The 21,722-nt window shown below is 57.3% G+C and overlaps 3 protein-coding genes across 5 annotated transcripts; 2 read left to right on the forward strand and 1 right to left on the reverse strand.

The window, feature by feature from the left end:
* TCAP (titin-cap) lies at nt 1,592-2,447 on the forward strand. The gene is given in 2 exon segments (NM_001285752.1): nt 1,592-1,720; nt 1,953-2,447. Coding segments are annotated over 2 exon segments (504 nt in total). The 5' UTR covers nt 1,592-1,610; the 3' UTR covers nt 2,347-2,447.
* PNMT (phenylethanolamine N-methyltransferase) lies at nt 4,145-6,479 on the forward strand. Its single transcript, XM_013972123.2, has 3 exons — nt 4,145-4,815; nt 5,620-5,827; nt 5,951-6,479. Exons 1-3 carry the CDS (start codon nt 4,614-4,616, stop codon nt 6,390-6,392), a joined length of 852 nt encoding a protein of 283 aa, XP_013827577.2. The 5' UTR covers nt 4,145-4,613; the 3' UTR covers nt 6,393-6,479.
* PGAP3 (post-GPI attachment to proteins 3) lies at nt 7,071-21,037 on the reverse strand. 3 transcript variants are annotated; one of them, XM_018065008.1, is made up of 8 exons: nt 20,749-21,025; nt 19,465-19,562; nt 18,513-18,665; nt 10,494-10,556; nt 9,813-9,874; nt 9,341-9,477; nt 8,894-9,095; nt 7,071-8,729 (listed from the first exon to the last, which is right to left on the reverse strand). In XM_018065008.1, the coding sequence occupies exons 1-8, from the start codon at nt 20,927-20,929 to the stop codon at nt 8,666-8,668; spliced, it is 960 nt and encodes a 319-aa protein (XP_017920497.1). In that variant the 5' UTR covers nt 20,930-21,025; the 3' UTR covers nt 7,071-8,665. The 3 variants fall into 3 exon arrangements, with proteins under 3 accessions (XP_017920497.1, XP_017920498.1, XP_017920499.1); XM_018065009.1 differs by lacking the exon at nt 18,513-18,665 and having other exon boundaries at nt 20,749-21,027; XM_018065010.1 differs by lacking the exons at nt 7,071-8,729; nt 8,894-9,095; nt 9,341-9,477; nt 9,813-9,874 and adding an exon at nt 9,967-10,071 and having other exon boundaries at nt 20,749-21,037.

The following is a 21,722-nucleotide window of genomic DNA, read 5'->3' on the forward strand; positions in this document are numbered from 1 at the left end:
GGAATAGAGCCAGCTGGGGACCCAATTCTCAAAGTGGCTCCCCCACCGCCACCCCCGCCCCATTCAGCTGGTCAGATAGATAAGTGGTAAAAATTCCCTGCCTCCCAGCCAGGTCTCCTGCTAGGAAGGTTAGGTTAAGGTCTCCAGCCCAGGATGGGGAGGCGGGAGGTAGGGGGAGACCTGGAAGGAGCCAGAGTAGGCCTCAGCTGATACTGGGGTCTGAAGGTTTGCGGGGGAGGAGCCTGGAGGCAAGGCCTGGGCTTCTGGGTCACTGAGGCCCCTCTGGGCTCTGCTCACCTCCTCTCTCTGCCCGTCACACTTGGGACCACCAGGAAATGGCCCTCCTTCCCTCCCTGCAGGCTTCCTGAGGTGCTAACTTGCGTAGACTCAGGGGTGGGGGTGTTGCCTCTTGGGCCCGGCTAGGCATGTGACCCCGGGCAGGTCTGCCTGCCTGAGCCTCCATTTCCCACTTTGCTAAAGCTGTGTAAGACGAAGGCACCAAGGATCGGGTGTAGTGCTCAGTAATCAAGAGGGTGCCCACGGGCCTGCCTGCTAGGGTCTCATCACAGCCTCTGCCCCTGGCCTTCCTGGTGCCCTTTGCTTTGTCCACTCAGTGACACCCCCGCTGCTCCTCCCCCACGCCCTCCTCCCTGTGTGCCAGCCTCCTGTCGCACACGCTGCTGCTCTGGGGGCGGGGCTGTCCCTGCAAGCCCTTCAACTGGCCTGCTCCCTGGGGACCAGAGCCAGGCCCCGCCTGGTGGCACCTTGGAGCTGGCAGCCCCCAGAGCTCTTCTGGTAAGGCCACTGTGAACAGAAAGTGAGGAAAACGAGGCCCAGAGGGGGTGGACGCCGCCCCCTACTCCACAGCCTCATTATGGCTGATTTGGGGGCTGGAGCCAGAACTGGCTGCCACCCACTGGAACCGCTGGAGTCCCATCTCACCCCAGCTGAGGAGTGGGGTAGAGTCGGGGGCCGCCTCCTTCCTCGTTCGTGTCCAGGATCCCAGGGGTGGAATTAACTTCCGATGCCCTTGCCAGTGAGGTGGTGGCAGTTGGGAGCCAGGCCTTTGGGGGCAGACGCCTGAGGAATGGCACTGTCCCTTTTGGTGGGGGGGCACGGTCTGAGGGAGTGATGTGCCCTTGAGCCCAGGCAGAGGAGAGCAGCGGGGACAGGACCTGACGGCCTGGTACAGCGCCCAGAGGGGGCCTTGGTTCCTACTGTTTCCCGCTCTGTTTACAGACATGTCCTCCCTGGGCGAGGGGAAGGGGTGGGGCAGACGGCAAGTGCCAAGGTGGCACGAGGCTGGGCATGTGCCTGGTCACGGGTAGTGTCTTGAGGAGTGTCAGACACCTGGAGGTGTCACTCTGGGGACCCCCGCCCCCACGGGAGCATCTTGATCTCTTCAGAAGCTGACCTCTGACCTGGGGGCAGCCAGAATCTGGGTACCCCCCCAGCCCCGCCCTGGGCTCAGAGTCCCCCATCAGTGAGTCTTGGCTCTGCTTATAGCATCTGACGCCAGAGGGGCTGAAAATAGCCCCTGAAAGAGGGGGAGGAGGGGGCTATTTAAAGGGCCTGGGAGGAGGAGAGCCCAGAGGGAGTGAGCAGCCATCATGGCCACTTCAGAGCTGAGCTGCCAGCTGTCGGAGGAGAACTGTGAGCGCCGAGAGGCCTTCTGGGCGGAGTGGAAGGATCTGACGCTGTCCACAAGGCCTGAGGAGGGGTGAGTGCTGGCCAGTCAGGAGTGCCCCATCTTCTCCCTCAGAGCACCCTTCCTGAGACTCATGAGACCAGAGCACAAAGCCTGAGGGGTTCTGGGGGTGGGGGCCAGGAGGGTGCCTGCTGGGGAAAGTGGAGTCGCCCCTCCAGCAGCCCCAGGGAGCTCTGTCGCCCCGTCGGTGAGTGGCGGGCAGCAGCTCTCAGGGGCTGAGTGTCCCTCCGCTTCTCCTTCCCAGTTGCTCCCTGCATGAGGAGGATGCCCAGCGCCATGAGACCTACCACCGGCAGGGGCAGTGCCAGGCGCTGGTGCAGCGTTCCCCCTGGCTGGTGATGCGGATGGGCATCCTCGGCCGTGGGCTGCAGGAATACCAGCTGCCCTACCAGCGGGTGCTGCCTCTGCCCATCTTCACTCCCGCCAAGGTGGGCGCCACCAAGGAGGAGCGCGAGGAGACACCCATCCAGCTGCAGGAGCTGCTGGCACTGGAAACAGCCCTGGGAGGCCAGTGTGTGGACCGCCAGGACGTGGCCGAGATCACCAAGCAGCTGCCTCCCGTGGTGCCTGTCAGCAAGCCCGGCACCCTTCGTCGCTCCCTGTCTCGCTCCATGTCTCAGGAAGCACAGAGAGGCTGAGAGGGACTGTGACTTGGGCTCCACTGTGCCTGCCCTGGGCTGGGCCCTTCCTGGCTAGGACCATGGAGGGGAGCTGCTGGTCACGGATGCTTCGTAGTTTGCCCAGAGTTGGGGGCTAGGGGAGGAGGGAGCCAGAGGCCAGGATGCCTGGACCTCCTGAGTTCCCGGAGGGAGGGGAGTGGACGATGGGCACAAAAGGTGAAGAGCTGGGGGCCAGCACAGCCAAGTACCCCCAGCCTTAGGAGGAAGGGCAGAAGAAGCTGATGAGGGCAAGAGGTTCCTGAGAGGAGTAACCCCAGTCCAGATTTCAGCTTCAGAAAAGGATGAAGAAAAACTGTAAGAGGATCTGGAGTGCTCTGGGAAGGAGACTGGAGGGAGGGGGACGTGAAGAGGGCAGAGGCAGGGTGGAGCCCCCAGCACCCTCTGTTAGTGCTGCAATAAATGCTCAATCACGTGCCAGAGTTTCGTCTCTTTCCTTGTGGTTGAGGGGCCCACCCGTTGGTGTCCCCCCCAGTGCTCACTTCTGGGAACAGGCCCTGTATCTCAGCTAAATATGGCAGAATTAGTGGGTCACCCCATGCTTGAGGGGAGGGGCTGTAGGGACAGAGCTGTAAACAGGGTGGCTATCTGCCTAGTCCCCCTGACTGCCGTGAGCCCTGGCCTCTGCCTCTAGTCCTCTGGCACTGTGCAGTGCCCAGGAGGCCAGTTGGCATCCAGGGTTTATTGAAATGATCTCATGGAGAATAAGGAGGGGGCTGGCACCAGGACTGTCAGCTGTGCTAGGGTGTGGATGGGGTCAGTGACCCCAGGTCTCTTGGTTCTGAATCCAGACAGAATCAATCCTTGGCTGGGGTCAGGTGTTCCACCCTCCTTGGCCTGGGAGCCCAAGGTGGGTTGTTGGGGGAAGGGTGAGTGTGTAGAGGGTCAGGTTCCTGTCTGTGACCTCTGCAGCTGTTGCAGTAACTCATGCCCCAACCTGGCTGCCCGGCCTAACTAGAAGACAGTTTCTCTTGGACAAGGTGTGGGGGGCGGGTGGCACGGAGGAGGCCTGGGCCCCATCTTGGCAGGGACTGGTAGCCCACCCAGGGTGGAGAGGCACTAGACTTGGTCAGAGGGGGGTCCCACTCCAGGAAGACCATGGAGATGGCCTCTGCAGAATCTACTTCCTATCTGGGGGGATAGGAGGGGAGAACCTGGCATCTTGACAGTCTGATACCTGGAGTGCCAAGCAGTCTGCAGGCCTGGCCTGGTCCTGCTCCCCCAGAGGGGGCTGGAGTTTGGGCTGTGAGATGAGAGGGGTCAGACTCCAGACCAGGCGACACACCTAATCCCTTGGCGTCCGAGGCTGGGCTCGTGTCCCCTGGGAGCCTTGGCAGCCTGGAGAATGCACCCTGCGCCCTTCCGTCCTCACCTGGGCCCCTCGCCCTAGACATGTCGGGAACATCCTGAGCCTTCCCCGAGATAACGCGGCTGGAAGCCCGCAGGGCCTGCAGGGGAGGCCGGGCTGTTCCCTCCGCTGCGTGCATTAGCCCCACTCCCCTATCATCACTGCCATCTGACGGGCGGGGTTGGAGTTCTACTGTGCAGCTCCAGGGCTACCGAGACCGTGGGGGAGGCCAGAACGGACTGTCCTTTCTGGAGTCAGGGTGGGGAACGGGGCGGGGGTGGGATGGGAATGCTAGAGAACGCTGGGACGGAAGAGAGCCTGGAGGAGGGGAGCTGGGGGAGCCTTACTAAGAAAGGGGGTGGATGTTGGACAGGATGTCCCGGAGATGGGGAGCCTGGCGGGGGACTGGGCCCTTGGTGGAGAGCGCTGGGAGCTGGGAACTGGGGAGAGGGCTAATTTGAACCCTGGCAAAAGAGAAGGGGAGGGATGCCAGGCAAAAGGGGTGAATGCGGGACTGGAGAAGAGCGACCTGGAGGTGCTGGGACTGGCGGCTGCGGGGGTCTATGGAGTCTGGGGGTAGGAAGCTGAGGGGTAGGGCGCTGGAGCTGGTCTTGGATGGGAGGGGAGGCAAAGAGTGGAGGGCAGCCGGGAGCAATGGTGGAGCAGGGGCGGGGACGGATGCTCCCCTCCATCCCACCCCCGTGCGTCTGCTTCTGGGACATTAAAGGAGATGGATGGGATAGGGAAGACGCAGCGCGTGGCCCCCGGCAGCTCATCGCTCAGCCGCCGCCCCCGCACCGGAGGGGCCAGGGCGGGCGGCGGGCGGGGGTCGGGCCGCAGATAAAGGCGAGCGGGGCACAAGGGCGGCCACCGCAGCAGCATGAGCGGGACAGACGGGAGTCAGGCGGCGGGCGCGGTGCCTGACTCAGACCCGGGCCTGGCGGCGGTCGCCTCGGCCTACCAGCGCTTTGAGCCCCGCGCCTACCTCTGCAACAACTACGCGCCCCCGAGGGGGGACCTGAGCTGCCCCGACGGCGTCGGGCCTTGGAAGCTGCGCTGCTTGGCTCAGACCTTCGCCACCGGTGAGCGCGGGGGAAACGAGACAAAAAGTCATCAGGGAACCAGAGGGGCAGCACGCGAGAGCCCAAGGTCAAATTAAGAGGTGAAATAGAAGAGGAAGAGGAGCAGGAACCCTCACGTGAGAGGAGGGAGATGAGGAGAGGGGTTCGGAGCTGAGAACACTCAGAACTGAGAGGAGAGGTGGGGAAGGCGGAACGCTGGGGGCAGGCAGAGGAGAGGCGGGAGGAGAGGCGCTGCCAGGCATCTGAGTTTCCCCCATCTTAATCCTCACTGGTAGGCATAGTTTATGGTTGCGGAACCTGAGTCTCAGAAAGGTTAAGTTCATTTCCCAAGGTAAGTCAGCCGTCGCTAGAGCCAGGACTCAGCCCCTGGTCCATCTAACTCCAGAGCTAACTCTTTTTCCACATAGAGACTCACTTAACACCAGAAGGCAACGGCACCCCACTCCAGTACTCTTGCCGGAAAATCCCATGGATGGAGGAGCCTGGTAGGCTGCAGTTCATGGGGTCGCTAAGAGTTGGACACGACTCAGCAACTTCCCTTTCACTTTGCACTCTCATGCTTTGGAGAAGGAAATGGCAACCCACTCCAGTGTTCTTGCCTGGAGAATCCCAGGGAAAAGGGAGCCTGGTGGGCTGCCGTCTATGGGGTCGCACAGAGTCGGACACGACTGAAGCAACTTAGCAGCAGCAGCACCACCAGGAGAAGGAACAGAGAGAAGCGGGGAAGAAGCAGGAAAGGGAGGCAGTGACTGAGGCTGGGGGCTGCAGGCCTAGCACCAGGGCCCGCTTCCTCTGCCCACCCAGGTGAGGTGTCTGGCTGCACCCTCATTGACATCGGTTCAGGCCCCACTATATACCAGCTGCTCAGCGCCTGTGCCCACTTTGAGGACATCACCCTGACAGATTTCCTGGAGGTGAACCGCCAGGAGCTGAGGCTCTGGCTGCGAGAAGAGCCTGGGGCTTTCGACTGGAGTGTGTACAGCCAGCATGTCTGTCTCATCGAGGGCAAGGGGTAAAGGCTGAAGGGTGAGGGTTGGGTAGGGGGTTTCCCGGGAGTGGCTGGTGGGAGCCAACAGAGAACTGAGTGTGGGGGGCCGGAACCCTGGTCCTGACCCTGCCTTCTGCCCCCAAACAGGGAATCCTGGCAGGAGAAGGAGCGCCAGCTGCGAGCCAGGGTAAAGAGGATCCTGCCCATCGATGTGCACCAGCCCCAGCCCCTGGGCGCTGGAGGCCTGGCACCCCTGCCTGCCGATGCCCTGGTCTCTGCCTTCTGCCTGGAGGCTGTGAGTCCAGACCTGGCCAGCTTCCAGCAGGCCCTGGATCATATCACCACACTGCTGAGGCCTGGGGGGCACCTCCTCCTCATCGGGGCCCTGGAGGAGTCATGGTACCTGGCTGGGGAGGCCACGCTGGCAGTGGTGCCCGTACGCGAGGAGGAGGTGAGGGAGGCCCTGGTGCGGAGCGGCTATGAGGTGCGGGATCTGCGCACCTACACCATGCCTGCCCACCTTCGGACGGGTGTAGACGATGTCAAGGGCATCTTCTTCACCTGGGCCCAGAAGAAGGTGGGGGTGTGAGGCCCCTGTGCACGCAGGGCCAATGGCCCTCATCTGCCTAGATTCCCTGTTGTCTGAGGTGGCCTCTAATAAAGAAATAAGTCCCTGTCAGTTGGTGTAAGTGCCGTCTGTGGCTCTCCAGGGAAGGGTTCTGACTTGTGTTGTGGGGGTATGGGAGGCATCGGCCCTGGCCTTTCCCTCCCCGGAAGCTTCCAGAAAGGTTAGTTTCTGTACACTCATTCTTTCCAAACTAAGGAAGGCCAGGGTCACAGGGAGCTCCTTCAGCATCTGCCGTGTGCCCCGCACCTGCTAGGTCCCTTCCATCCTCACACTCAGCAGTACCCTACTTGCAGGTGAAGCTCAGAAAAGTTAAGAACCAATAAACAGTAGTAGAGCTTAGTGGAACCCAGAAGGGGAGGCAAATGTAAGTGGCACTTGTGGCCAGTGGAGCTTCCGTCCAGTCCCAAAGACGCAGCGATGGCAGGGGAGAAAAACAGGCACCAGCTCCCTCCTCCAGCCCCCAGGATAAGTGGGACAGGAGCTCCATCCATATCTGCTGTTGCCCTGGATCTAGTTCCTGCCATCCCCACGCCCATGTTCCTAGCTGGAGACCCCTCTGCCCCTCTGCTGCCTCCAGCCAGCCCTGTCTTCTTCCCTCCAGCCCATCCTACTCACACAAATGAGATCGAAAAGAGTAGGTGAGGCTGAGAATTGGTTTATTAAGAATGTCCCTTGCTACCCTCCTCACCTTAAAATAGTTCTTAGTATCAAAAGAAGTTAACACAGGCCGCCCAAGTCCCTGAGGTTGGAGTCCTAGCTCAGCGCCCTTACTCCCAGGGAGGGGAAGAGGAGCAGACTCCCTGCTCCAATCAGAGACGGCCGTGGGATGGAAAGTTTCTGGAGCTCCATGTTCTATCTGTGTGGAGCAGGAATGTGCTATGGCTGCTGGCAACTGGCAGAGGTCACCTTTGCCACAGCGTAGGCACAGCACTGCCCCTGCCTGCTTCTGGGAAGATCAGAGAGTAGACCCAGCCGAGGTCTTCTCCCCTCTGCCCCCAGATTGCTCCTTACCCACCCCCTGCCCTGGGTCAGGAACCGGCAAAGGGGCTTAGCAGGCAGAGCACTGGAGTAGGGGATGGCGAACCATATCTAGGCAAGAAGGATCCCCATTTTCCTTCCTCCCTCTGCCTCCCAAGGGGCTGATTCTGGGGGTGATCTTGAGTTGTGTGGGAGCCCTATGAGGTTTGTAAAGAGAGGGGAGTGCAAAAGAAAGGAACACAAACACACATGCAACCTGGACACCCTTACCCCTGCCAGATCTGAGGACATCCTGGCTCTCTGCCTGGCCTGGGCTGTGTGCAGAGCTGGTGTTCAGTCAGTGGTTGGCCACATGATTTGATCCTGCCCACCCCCCACTCACACTCCTTTGCACTCATGTTCAGTCTCTGCACATTCCCCTAACCCACACTAACCCGCCTGTCCCCCAACACACACACTTCAAAACCACTCACACACATCCGCACTGCAACAAGGTCAATGCTCACCACCCCACCCGCATCCCACACACCCCAGATCTGTGCCCACCACCCCATCAACCTACACACTTGTTCCCCCTCACACACTCATGTGTGGGCTCCCAACCAGAACAGCAGCTCAGGGGCCAGAGGGATTCCTGTCCTACGCTCTCTGGGGTCCTGGCTCCAAAGAGGGAGTGCGGTGAGGCCTCCCGGGGGTCTGACTGGAGTAAGTCTGAGTGAGACTGCTCCCCAATCCCAACAGCTTACTGCCTCTAGATCCCATGAGAAGATCTGCTGGGAAACTTGGGCAGCTGAAGAGCAAGCATCTAGTGCCACCTAGCGGTGCCCTGAGGAGGGCACAGGGGTAACAGAAGGGACCTCACTGTATCCCCAAAGGCCGTGGTACCTGGTCTCCCAGCTAGACAGAGGGTTCTGGGAACCACCCCGGCAGTGAGGAGATGTGAGGAGGAGGCTGACAGGGAGGGAGAGACAGCCTCCTCTTGGTGGAGCTAAGAACACAGTTCCAGTCCAGTTCAGCTCCAGGGACCAGAGGGGTTGCCCATTTTCTACCCCAGGTCTGCTGGGAGGCCAAGGCCTGTGGGGGTCATGTGGGGGTGAGCAAGGGGTGGGCAGGTTACATGATTCTGGGCCCACACCCTTCATGTCCAAGTTCAAGATGCTGAAAGGAAAACAAATCATCTCAAGGACTTCGGGGAAGAAGGGGAGCCAGCAGGGATGGACAGGATTCTCAAGAGGGCAGATCTGCTTCCAGGGCCTTCAGTCCAGCTTGACCTTGGCCTCTGACTCCTTCAGCAGGTAGAGGCTGTCATCTTCCAGGAAGCTGTGGGTGGAGGGGGGAGCCCACTGAGGCAAGGCACAGCTCTGAGAGCGTCCCCTGGGGGCGGGGGTGGGGGGGTGGGGGTGGGGTGGTGCAGGCAAGCTGGCTGGGTGGGTGGGTGGCAGAGGCACAGAGGAGGTGAGTGCTGGGCAGGGAGAGGCACCCACCTGAAGAAGAGGACGTGAACCGGGATGGTGCTGATGTGCCAGATGGCGTGGGCATCCAGGACCCAGAAGAGAGGCGGGAAGTCCAGCAGCTCGAGCAGGGACAGCCCCTGCAGCAGCAGGACCACCGCCACGCACTTGTGCACATGCGGCAGCCGCTGGTTCCGCAGGCACCAGGCCAGCCACCACGCCGCGTTCAGCAGGCCTGGGCATGGGCGGCGGTGGGGAGAGGCTCAGCCTCCCCAAGTCTCCCCTCTGTGACCCCAGGGCCACCCTCAGGAGCCTCCCCCCGAACCGCCCCTCTCTCCCACCCCCAAATTCTTCCCTCTTCCTTCACCCTAAGGGTCTCTCTAGAACCTCCTTCTCTGGTGGGCACCCATGCCCACCTCCACCCCGAGGCAGCAGTTCCGCAGACGGCCCCGCCCTCCCAGAGAGCCCGTCCCGCCTCACCGATCGCCACGTTAGCCGCCATGTTGTAGCCGTAGTCGAAGCGGATGAGACTCAGGTAGGAGACGTGCGCCGTCAGCATGAGCAGCAGGAGGGCCCGGAAGGCACTGGCCACGGCCGGGCGCTGCAGCCCCACGGTCCTGCCCCGCCGCCCAGAGCTGCTCAGACTGAGTGGCCGGTCCCCACGGCAGCATGCCCTGAAGCACCCCCTCACCCCAGCAGCCATGCAGGGGAGCCAGGCCAGCAGGGCAGGCTTCCAATCCCCGAGGGGCAGCCTGTGACCTTGTGCTATATAGCTCCTTGGAAAGAGCCAGGGCCCCCGTCCCATCACGGAGTCCCCTCCAGATCCATCTGGATGCTATGTGCATGCGTGGTGAAAGCCCTGGAACAGCAACCCCAGCAGGCGGGGAGACTGGTGACCACTTTCCGCCCCCGGGGCCCGATTTTACCCCCAGAGCAGCCAAGATGGGCTCACCTGACACAGCACAGATAGATGGAGTGCAGGATGACAGTGGAGGCACAGAAGTAGTCCATTTTCTGCGGGCAAGGAGAGCTGGATTAGGGACCAGTGTGAGGGCAGTAGGCCGTGGACAAGGCTTCATGGAAGGCAGGGCCGGGAGAAGACCCACCAGGGATGAGGGTGGCGGAGAGCCAGCCAGAGTCGACTGTGGGAGTCCCAGGTCTATGGCCAGTGGGGACGTCTCATGTTCCTTTCCTCTATCGCTGTTTTATGTCTGAATTCAATAGACGGACCCTTGTATTCACATTATACAATTAAAAAAAAAAAAAGTACTCAGCAGCAAGGGTTTAGAGGTGTGCCGGCCAAGAATGGAAGAGCGTGCGCAGACTTCAGAGTGCAGTCTGGGTTCAACAGCTGTGGGCTCGAGTCTGGATTGTCCCCCTTCACTGGCTGAGGGATCCTGGGCAAGTGATCTCACCTGTCAAAAGCTCAGCTGCCGCATCTTAAGAAGAGCCAGTGATCACACCTGCCTCACAAGGGTCAAGTGAGGCTCAAGTGCACTAACAGGCTGAAAAGTCTCTGCACAAAGCAAGTGTCCTGTGAACCCAGTCAGGAGAACTAAGAGCCAGGGCTGCCCCACTGCTGTCCCTGGTCCTCCAAGACTGTCCCCAGAAGATGGAGTGGGAGGGCGCTCACCTCTGTGAGGTCGGTGTCCCTGGTGTGGAAGACTGTGGACCAGAACCAAGCATTGAGGGAGACCTGAGGAGAGAGGCAGCCAGTGAGAATGGCGCCCAGAGGCGGGGAAGACCCCCCAGAGGGTCTACCTCCATCTCACTTTGGGGAAGGGGAGCTGAGAAACAACATGCTTCCCTGGGTCCTGAACAAACCCATGCCCCTCCACCCCACCCAGTCTGGGTCCCTCAGACTCAATCTTCCCACCCCTGAACTCCCCCAAGGCTGCGACGCTGCAGCCTCCACAGGTTCCGGCCTGGCCTGGGAACCAGTTCCGGCAGTCAAGTTCCCTGGTTACTCAATGGCTAAGACAACAGCCCCCGGGGAACCTCACCTCCTCCCCCAACTGGCAGGTGATGACAGCCCCACCCGGGCCAGGGGAGCCGGTGACCTCAGCCTCTGGGGGCGGGAATGAAGTGGGTGGGGTGGAGGGGCTTGAGCCAGCTTGGGGTGTGTCTGGAGCAAGCAAGCAAGGGAGGGAGATCAAGCAGATCCCACTGGGCCCAAGTCTCTGAGGAGGAAGCCCAGCCTTCCCCTGGCTGGGCCGGCCCAACCCGCCAGGCCAGTGGCTGCTGCTTGGATCTGGGAGGAGCAGAGGAGCAGGGCTGGAGGGGCTATGGTGGGCAAGGGCCCAAGGGACTGCTGGAGGCCTTTCTCCTGGAAATTAACTGCAAGGAGAGAGTACAAATCATCTGGCAAATAAGCCCTCACTCTCGTGGAGTTGGTGGTGGCATTTTTTTTCAGGGACTGCTGAAACCCAACTTACTGAAAGAAGGGTGGGCTGGGGTGGAGACACAACACTGGGCTGGGTGAGAGGACTGGGAAAACAGTCAAAGGAAGAGACGGCCAAGGTCTGGCCTGGAAGGCCCTAGGGGTGGGGAGGGATGCGCTAGGGTGGTACAGTCCTGCCAGAGATGGGTAAAGGCCAGGAGCTGCTCACTTGGGTCCAGTGTACCAGGAAAACTGACCAGGCAGGGGACAAAGGGAGCAGGGTAAAAAAACCACTCTCCTCCTGGTATGCAGCAGGAAGGTTAGGTGGTAGGATGAGTTCCCTAACACAGGCTTGAGGGGGCTTGTGAAGAAATGGGGAGAGCAATGGGGTGGAGGCCTAAGCTCTACTGCAAAGCTGCTCAAGCCTGGAAGTCTCTGGAGGCTCAGGGGGCCTGGTGAAGCCTTCTGGCCTGGGTTCAGGGCTGACTCTTGCAGCTTCTGCTCCTCATGACCTGGGCACAGGCCCTGCCCTTCTGGGCCCAAGCTCCCCCATGGGACAAATCAGGGGGCACCCAAAGTGATTCTCTGTTCCCTTTCCAACCCTGATGTCAGGTGATTAATCCAGGTCTTTTGAGGACAGCCATCCTGTCCCATCCCTGGAGACTGGACCCCTTCCCCAGAGACGGTAATGGGCGCTGGTCTGGAGGCTGGAAAATGGAACAGGATGAAGTCCTTCCTCAGACTCTGCTTCTGCGAAGTCTGTGATGCTCGGGTCAGAGTAGGGAGAGAAGCAGGCTCAGTGCTGGAGACGGGGCCCAGGTGATCACGTGGGCCAGGTCTCCTGGGCAGGCCAGGCACAGGGACATCCTTGGGGAGGGAAGTAGCCCTGAAAGCCAACGTGACAGGGAGGCAGAGGGGAAGGCAGCAGGCAATGGCAGCCAGCCAGGTCTCCTTGTCACCCATGGCAGGAAGGGGGAGGTAACAGGCAGACTAAGTGGCCTGGAGGGTTGTGGGGGAACGCACAGGGCTAGGGCTTCGCTCTATGGGACAGGGATTGGGGTTGTTTTTGCTTTATGGGACAGGGATTGGGGTTGTTTGGTCCCCTGTCCAACTGCCTCCCCAGGGTGCCTTCCACTTACAGAGACCCACCTGAAGCCTGGACTCTGCACCCTGAAAAGTCCCCTTTCCCCTGGGGAGTATCTCATTATGGGGGGCTCCTCTTCTGACCCTCTCCTCAGACTTGGGAGATAGTGTCATTAAGAGTGCAGGCCCTAGGGCCAGACTGCCAGGGTTCAAATCCTGCCTCTGCATTTCCTGTGTGTCCTTGGGCAAGTTATTTAGCCTTGTTGGGCCTCAGTTTTCTCATCTGTAAAATGGGAATAGTCATAGTAATGATAAGGATTTAACCAACAAAACAAGTACAATGTACAGCACAGTGCTCAGGACAGGGTTAAACATTAGGACTTATTTCTCCCTACCTTGCTGACCAGCGTAGGATTCTCACACCCCTTCACAGAACTAAGGCCAAAGAGCCCAAGTCTGTCTCCCACTCTCCTTGGTGGCCAGGGAAGTCTAGTCTGAGAAAGGGTGGTCTCTCCAAATCTGCCTTGGCCCAGCCACAGTTCCAGGCTGGGGGCAGGATGTCTGGAGCCTCCATCATGAGATGGACTCTGGGTTCAAATTCTGTCTCAGCCCCTAAACAGCTATGTGATCTTGAGCAAATAATAGCTTCTCTGAGCCTTAGTTGCCTCACGTACAAAACAGGGTTCAGAATAGCACCTGCTGCGTAAGAGGGTCCTGAGGATGATGTCTGCAAGATACCAGGCACAACAAAACCATTCAGTACGTGGTGGCTATTCCTGGGCCTGGCACACAATAGGTAGCCCAGAAGTATCTGTTTCCTTCATCATGTCCAGGGACTGACCACCACCACTGCCCTTCCTCAAAGGTCACAATGTTCCAGGGAAAACCACGGAGCCCCAGGGTCTCTTGGTCCCAGAACACAGACACCGCAGCTGTAGGAAGAGCCCTTTCTGAGCCCCTTTCTCCCTGCTCCTGAGCGACCCTCCCAGGATGCACTGAAAAGAGATTACTTCTCTTCACTCAGAGTTTGTCATTAAGGCTCAAGTTTAGGAACAGAAGGATGTGAAGGACGGGAGGGCCCAAGTGTATGGCTGCTCCCAGGCTCCTCGGCCAAGCCTGAGTAGAATGGGGGAGCCGGGGGTGGGAGGTGGTAACTGGCCAATCAGACAGGCCAGGAGGGCCATGGGCGCCAAGAACTTTGCATAAACACTGAGGAAAGGGGGAGGCCAGGGGCAGGGTGCCCAGGAGGGCGGAACTGGAGGGGACACGGCAGGCTGGGTGGAGGAGAGCAGGAGGCTGCTTCAGTCTGTTGGAAAATAAGAAAATTGAGACAAAAATATCACAGCCGTGAAACTGGTTGGATGCCAAGTGAGCCAGATCTGTCAAGAATTCGACCCCAGTGCTAAGCCCCAGTGCTCGGGGCTGTCACTGACACCACCGCGGTGGGGACAAGTGGGTCTTTAAATAGCTCGCTGTCTCAGAAGTGGGGGAGGCAGAATGTTAAATATGATGCCTGCTGCCATCCTGCCCCCCCTCTCCCAGAGGCCTCAGGCAGGGCAAGCCAGCCCCAGTTCACTCCTGAGAGAGAAGTGGGCAAGAAGTGGATGGAGACGGGAGGAGGGGGACTTTTTCCACCATCAAAAAGGATTCCTTGATTTCCTGCCATTGCCTGTTCCACTGGCGCTCGTCTGACTGTAGGGATGTCCTTCCGGAAGTCTAGCCATCATTCTGCTGTCTCTTCTCCCAGTTTCCTCAGCAGAGGTGGGGTACAGTTAGTCCCCACCACCATAAATCACCCTGAAGAGACAGTCTGGCCTTTCCTGGCACCCCATCCTCACGCTACCCCAAGGACCTTTCCTTGTTGGATGAAGGGACAGAGAACCGGTTTAGCCTCGTAGCTTTGGCAGAGAGCAGGGGCCCCCAGTTCCATGAAGTCAAAGGTCTGTGGTGGGCTCCTCCAAAGCCTGGCTGCTGCCCAGCCCAAGTCCAGGTCTAAATGTCAAGGCAAGGGTTGACTTCTTATGCCAAAGCTTCGTCAGCACTGCTACGTGCCGGAGAAAAAGCCGCAGAGACCCCTCCCCCTCCCCAAGACCTCACCTGGAGCAGGTTGGGGGGCCTTCCCACCCCAACTCACTAAAAATCAGGAGCCCCAGTCGCTCCAGAAAACCCAGCCTACAACAAAGTCCACAGTCACAACCTCCATACAGCCTGGGATTTTTCCCTCTTGCAAATGCACGCAGGACTAAAGATCGAGGGTAAAATCCACACTGGATCATCAAAGAGAGTGTGGGCACTGAGACTCTGTCCCTCGAGGCCCTCTTGGTGGCACGGAGAGGGGGCCGCATGTCCTCAGGGTGTCCTAAGACACAGGCTGTAGGTATCTGTCCTCTCCCAACCTGGTATCACCTGTCATGCTGGACTGCAGGACACACCTGGGAGGTATGATCCTCACCAAGACGGAAGCTGAGTGGCAGGTGCCAGTGAGACGAAAGGCCCCAGAATCAGGCGGAATCAAAGTGAGAGCTGTGAAGTGACCACCGGCCTCTGGCACATGTTATGAAGATGAAGGCAGGAACTCTGAGGTCCCCTCAGACCAGCGTGTCTACCCAAGGAGGCTCTGAGTTTGGTTCAGACAGTTCAGGCAGCACTGTCCTGTGATAACAGGGGTAGGGACGAGGGGGCAGTAAGGGCAGGCATCCGTGTCCCTGGAAGACGCCAAGGGAAAGGGGACAAGTGAACTCTCCTCAGTTTCCCCAGCTTTCCTGCTTGCATTCAGTTCAGTTCACTTGCTCAGTCGTGTCCAACTCTGCAACCCCATGAACCGCAGCACGCCAGGCCTCCCTGTCCATCACCAACTCCCGGAGTCCACCCAAACCCATGTCCATCGAGTCAGTGACGCCATCCAACCCTCTCATCCTCATCCTCTGTCGTCCCCTTCTCCTCCTGCTCCCAATCCCTCCCAGCATCAGAGTCTTTTCAAATGAGTCAGCTCTTCCCATCAAGTGGCCAAAATATTGGTGTTTCAGCTTCAACATCAGTCCTTCCGATGAACACCCAGGACTGATCCCTTTTAGGAGGGACTGGTTGGATCTCCTTGCAGTCCAAGGGACTCTCAAGAGTCTTCTCCAACACCACAGTCCAAAAGCATCAATTCTTCAGCGCTCAGGTTTCTTCACAGCCCAACTCTCACATCCATACATGACCACTGGAAAAACCCTAGCTTTGACTAGACAGACCTTTGTTGGCAAAGTAATGTCTCTGCTTTTTAATATGCTGTCTGGGTTGGTCATAACTTTCCTTCCAAGGAGTCACCATCTAGCCAGAACCAAATTCGCTTCTCTGCGTGAGGCCAAAAACAGGAAGTGGTGGCTCTGTCCCACTCGGTGACAGGCTGGGATGATGCCAGGCCCCAGTCTACACAAGAATTCTGGCCCCTCAGTCTGGCACTCAGAGCCCTCTCTGCTCCCTCTTAACTCCCTCGTCTGCCCTTCAGCCAGCCACAGTGGTCAGGCTGACCTTCCCAAGGATGCTGGTCCGGGCCCCACACTGACCAGCTTCTGCACGTTCACTCCTGCTGGGCCCCCAGCTCAGGAGGTGGGAATCCAACGTCCTCTCCCCTCTGGGCACATGTCTAAGCCTGACCAGGCCTACAGATCCCGTAGAAGGAGATGCAGGCTCCCCTCCTCCCTGCGCCTCCCTGAGACTCTTCCACCCAGACGATGTGGTCTCCACCTCATAGATCGCTAGCTCGCTCCCTGACCCCTCTTCGCCTTGGCCTCTATCCTGCCTCCCAGACTGGCCGGACCTGCACCTCCCACTCAGCTTAGCTCCTTGGGATGGGGGCTTCAGCCACCACAAGCACGAACCCCTGTCTCTACCCACAGCAGATACCCAGCAATCATGCAGCAGCACACGTGGAGACAGCCCAGAGGGGTAGGTGCTCAGGCCCAGACAGCCCTGGGGGCCAGCCTGTCTGCACTAGTCACCACCCTGTGAGCTGATAACTCTGGGTATGTTTCCCCGCTCTGAGCCTTCCACAGGGCTTGCAGTGGTATCATGAGGATTAAATGAGAAAATATACGTATAGAACTTAGGACCATGCCCACCTTGTGATCTGAGTTCTATAACTGATAAAGATTATGAATGGAAAGTATTAGGGAGGAGCACCATTTCCCAGAGGTTCCACAGCCTCCTTCTGGCCCTCCTTCCAGTCCCCATCTCTGAAGTCCAAGGTTTGGCCTAGACTTCCGGCCCCTGACACGATCAGCTTCCCCAAGGTCCGCAGAGACCTTCAGTCTCATCCTATTTGACTGAGGCAGAATTCGGGAGAATGGCCGACTCCTTCCTATCCCTGTCCCAGGGCTCCCCCGACCACACGATGGCCTTGTGGTTTTCCACCTGCCCCTCTGGCCACTCCTTCTGTCTGCATTGCTGGCTCCTCCTCCCCTATTCAGCTGTTAAGTTTTGGGGTTTCTCGGGTCTCCATCCCAGATCCCTTCTCTTCTCACCAAGCTCCCCCCAGTGATGACATCCACACTTCGTTTCTATCACTGTCTTCTAAGCAGAAGCACAGGACTTGTCCTTGATTCCTCACTTCTCATCTTAGGTCGCCTCACAGCCAAGATGGTGTAAGAGTGTAAACTCTGGAGCCAGATGCCAGGCCAAACCCTGGCTCCTGGGGCAGGTAATTTAAACTTTCCAGTCCTTGGTTTCCTTGATGTAAACTGAGGACAATAATACTCCCTACCTCATAAGCTTTTTACAGGATTGACAAGGTTAATATTTATAAAATGCTTAGAATGATACCTGGCACAGACTAAGAGCTGTGTATGGGTTTGTTAAAGAAACACATGAAAAAATTTTAATGTTACCTCCAAAACATAGCTCAAACACACTTTGCTTTAATGCCCCTTTTCCCCCAGACCTGTGCCACTTCTCTAGCCTAGCTACTGTGCCCTACAAGAAAATTACCAAATAGGCCCTGCATCCCCTCCTGCCCCCTCCAACCTGGCCTCTACACAGAGGCCAGAACGGCAAATGTATTCACGAAGCTCCTTCTCTGCAGCCCTCATTGCTTCCTGAGGTTTTGGGAGTCAAGATCTAAAGTGTTACTATGCCTGCAGGCTCTCCACCTCTATCCATATCCAGGCTCCAGCTGCTGCCCACCCGCTCGCCTGCCTCACACCCCCTCCCAGCTTCCTGCCTGGTCGGCCTCCTGGGTTCATGTCCTCAGATAACCTGCACTCTGTCCTGCCAGTGCACATTCACCCATCATTCTGATTTGACCTCACATACCCCTTCCTCACGGAAGCCTTCTTGGATTGCCCCGTGCTGGTCTAGACCCCATCACACCCCCCACAGCACTGATCTAGCCTTCACTGGACTTGTTCATAGCTGACCTTTTACATTCAATTGTGTACTTATGTGACTGGTACCAGAGGGTGGTGACCCATGTGTTAATATATGCTTTTGGATCTCTCACACATAGTAGGCACTCAACACCTGAACAAATGGCTGCTTTGATGGAAGCAAGGTGAGTGAGTGGGGGCTGTTTCCCTAAGGTTTACCATGGTAGTTCTGACCCAGAGACATCCATTGCAACCTCTCATGCCCTCCCCAAGGTGATTGTGGTTCATATCTGTACCACAGTCCCTGTTGCTCATGCAGCTCCAGGCCCCAGATGCTGGCTCTTCTGACCAGCCACTCTGTGAAGCTCAGAGACCTCTCTGGATACTCAGATGGAACATACTTCAGCTTCTCCAGGGATGGTCTAAGCTCTAGATGGAGTACTGTTGCTGCCACTGCCTCTAGGCCTCGCCTGGGGTTGACAGGGCTTTGAACCCTCCACAGGGGTCCTGGGAAAGACCTGTGGTCCCAGCATGCTCCTACCACCCATCTCCCTTCTGTGTCTGTAAACTGTCTTACTGGGTGTTTGAGCAGCTTCCTGCTTCAGGACGAGATCAAGGTCTCTTTCCTGTCTCCCTCCCTCTCAGACAGCCTGACCCAGGATCTTCTAGAAGGTGAAGGCCTGATTCAGCACCTTCCCTGCTCTCCCCAGGCTGGACCACCCCACAGCTGCAGGTTTAACCCTGGAAAATTGAGGGGAAGCGAGGTGGGTGAGAATGGGGATCTAAGGCTTCCTCTTTCTCGGATGAGGGTGTAGAACAGGAATCCTGCCAGGTTACCTACCCAAGCAAAGGCCACGCAGGTGGGGTACATAGGGGAGGAGGCTGGCACGGAGGTGCGGTAGCGACAGAGCATCACCAGGCTGGCTAGGCCATTGAGGAAAGAGGCCACAGCAGAAGCTGGCTCTTGGAAGCACAGGAACCGGGAGAAGGGCCACTGTAAAAGGAGCACATGGAGGGGGCCTGAGGGGCCGGCGACGCCCAGATGGCCCCACCCACCTCTGCCTGACCTACTGCATCCCCAGGTCCCCAGCCAGCTCCTCAGCTCTGGACCTTGGCCAAAGCCTCAGATGCAGTCCCTCTTCAGGTCAGCGAGCTCCCCTGCGCTCCCTGGCTGAGAGTCATTCCTCTATCCTGGTCAGCATTCACAGCACTGGGAAGACCAGGCAGGCCAGTGCTGATGGCCTCAGTATAGTTGGTGGAAGCAGCACAGACCTGTCATCTAGAAGACACAAGAACTAATCCATCTTCTACCACTGACCACAGCCCTCTGAGCCTCACCTTACTCTATGACAAGCTGGGGAGAATAATTCTTACCAACTGCAATAGTCTAGAGTAAGATCTTATTGGATCAAAGGGTATCAGCAAGCTGAGCCTCTGTGCCTCACTGGGCAATCTGAGGGGTATTTTTATTTTAAATCCAGACCCCTACTGAAGAAGCAACAGAGAGCATACCAAGAGGACCCGCTGGGAATTTGTCCTTGTAGCAAGGTGGGCATCTCAACCACTCGAAGCAGCCCAGCACCACTCCCTGAGGAGACCCCAAAACCTCCCAGATCTTGTTACCTCAAATCCAGAGGCAGGACACATTGTTCCCATCTGGTAACAGGAAAACCAGCATGTTTTGAGGATAGGAACACACACTCATCACCCCACACTTTGGCTTGCTTCAACAGCGTGATCCAACTAGAGGCATCTTACTCCCACCATATACTTAACCTGACCCTCCAGCTCACCTTGCCATGGAACTGAGGCACTTTGTGACCTTCCTGGAGGTAGAGGCCAACGGTGACCCACATACACTCATACTTACAGTCGTCCCGACAGGTCCAACCTGAAACAGATAAATATGGCCTGGTGGATTCCCCAGCACGGGGAGGCACAGAGATAGCCCGAAAGGGGCTCAAACCCAAACACAAGCCAAGAGGGCCTGCAGGTTAGAGAAAACCAGAAGAAATCTGAAAATTCTAACTTTCTGCTTGGACAGATGAGTGATGGTGCAACATACACACAAGGGAAAGGTGTGTGTGTGTGTGTGTGTGTGTGTGTGTGTGTGTTAGAGTGTACAGTGAGCAAATAGAGATGTCTCTTCTTCTTTCACTCAAGATGGAGATTTCGGCATCTGATGGACTCATCTGTGGACATGTGGGTTCACGTTTGCTCTTCCTGAATACAGGATTTGCTCTCACTCCCCAGGGAAGAAACCCTTGTCATCTTAACCCCCACCTATGAAAATGAAGTTCAGGTTCTTCACTCTGACTTTGGAGGCCCCACATTGCCTTTTAAACTTTATTTCCCACGACTCCTTTTCAGGCACTCTGCACCCTGAGTAAACCAAGCTGCAGGATGTGTCCATATCTACCCAGGGCCTCCATTCTCTGTTCTTTCTGTCTGGTTAACAAAAGACAGTGAAGAGAACAAACTTGTAGTCAAACAGACGAGAACTGAAAACTCTACTAGTTACTGGCTGTGTGACTTTGAGCAGGACACCTAACCTCTCTGAGTCTCCTCATTTGTAAAAATCAGGTTAAGAGAATCAACCTCAAAGAGTTGTTGTGAAAAATAACTATTTTGACACCTGTCACACTCTAAGTGCCCACTATGGACACAGGCCTAAATTTAATGCATCCATTGGGAAGACCTTCCTCTCAGGAATGTCCAAGATAATCAGTGTCCCCAGCTCTTCAAAGTCAGAAATGATTCCTTCCTCCCTACATGCTATCTAATCTAAGAATCCCTGGGGGCTCGAAATGCCGTCTCCTTGCATTATGAGCCCCCAATGGCAGGACCCTGGTCTGATTTCGGTGTCATTCCAGACCCAGGCGGTAGTAAATGCCCATTTGAGTGAATGAATAAAAAGTAAACGAAGCTCCTGGCTGACAGGCTATCATCACTCTGGGGCTCCACTCACTCACACCCATAACGGACCCGAGGGAGGAACTAAGGTACATCATTACAGAGTGGCATTAGGGGGCGGGGCCAAGATCATTGGGCGGGGCCTACCGCGGGGTGTGGCTTACCTGCTAGACTCATGTAGATTGGCTGGCGGGAGCGGAAGTGCTTCAGTGCACCCCCCGAGCAGTTCCGCTCTTCGCACCGAAGCACGCAGTCGCGGTACACTGGCTCGCGGTCGCCCTGGGAGCCGCTTGCTAGCGCGGCTGCTCCAGCCAGCAGTACCAGCCGCGCAGTCCGCCCGGCCATCCTTCCACCCTGGCCCTCCGCCTGCGGAGGAGCTTAGGAGCTTTCACTTCCGGAGTAAGCGGAAGTGCCTTGTGTTCTTTCGTCTGCTCTCCTCTGACGTCCACCCCAGTTTAAATACAAGTTCCCGGGTTTTTGCTTGCGCCTGCTCCGCCCCTCGCCTAGATGTTATCTGCATATAACAAGGCGACAGGGTTAGGGTAAGGGAGACACCGGATAGGTTAAGAAGCAAAATAAAGTGGTATTTTATCAACATCTGTCTTCTTTCTTCTCCAGGACCTCTTTGTTTGAGCTAGGGCTATTTTTCTGTCCCCAGTTTAATCGGATTTCCGCACTCGTACCTGGAAGTGTCTATTTATCTTCCAACTCCACTGGCACCACCACTCTAGTTAAAGAAATCATCATCTGTCGTCCAGGCATCCAGAGTATCCTCTTAACACATCCCCCTACTTCTGCTTACACCCCTCCAGCCCATGCTCCGTTTCCAAATATCGAAACTTGACCATATCATTCTCCTTAAAATTCTTTACTGGCTCCTACTTGCCTCAAGATAAAATCATAATTCCACAAGCCCTGCATAATCTTGACTCCTGCCTACTGATCTCCCTCACTTCTCTGCTCCAGACTTCCCTCAAGAGGCCATGACCCTTGGCTTTCCCTCGTCCCCTCGTCCATATCATTCTTACTCCTGCTGATTCTTTTAGTCTCAACTGAAACACTGCTTCTAGGAGTAATAACACCTGGAGGGAATATAACATGTGGTGGTCTCTGTTCCCAGGCAAGATTGTGGGGGGAC

Source organism: Capra hircus, chromosome 19, assembly GCF_001704415.2.
Source record: "Capra hircus breed San Clemente chromosome 19, ASM170441v1, whole genome shotgun sequence".
Lineage (NCBI taxonomy): Eukaryota > Metazoa > Chordata > Mammalia > Artiodactyla > Bovidae > Capra > Capra hircus.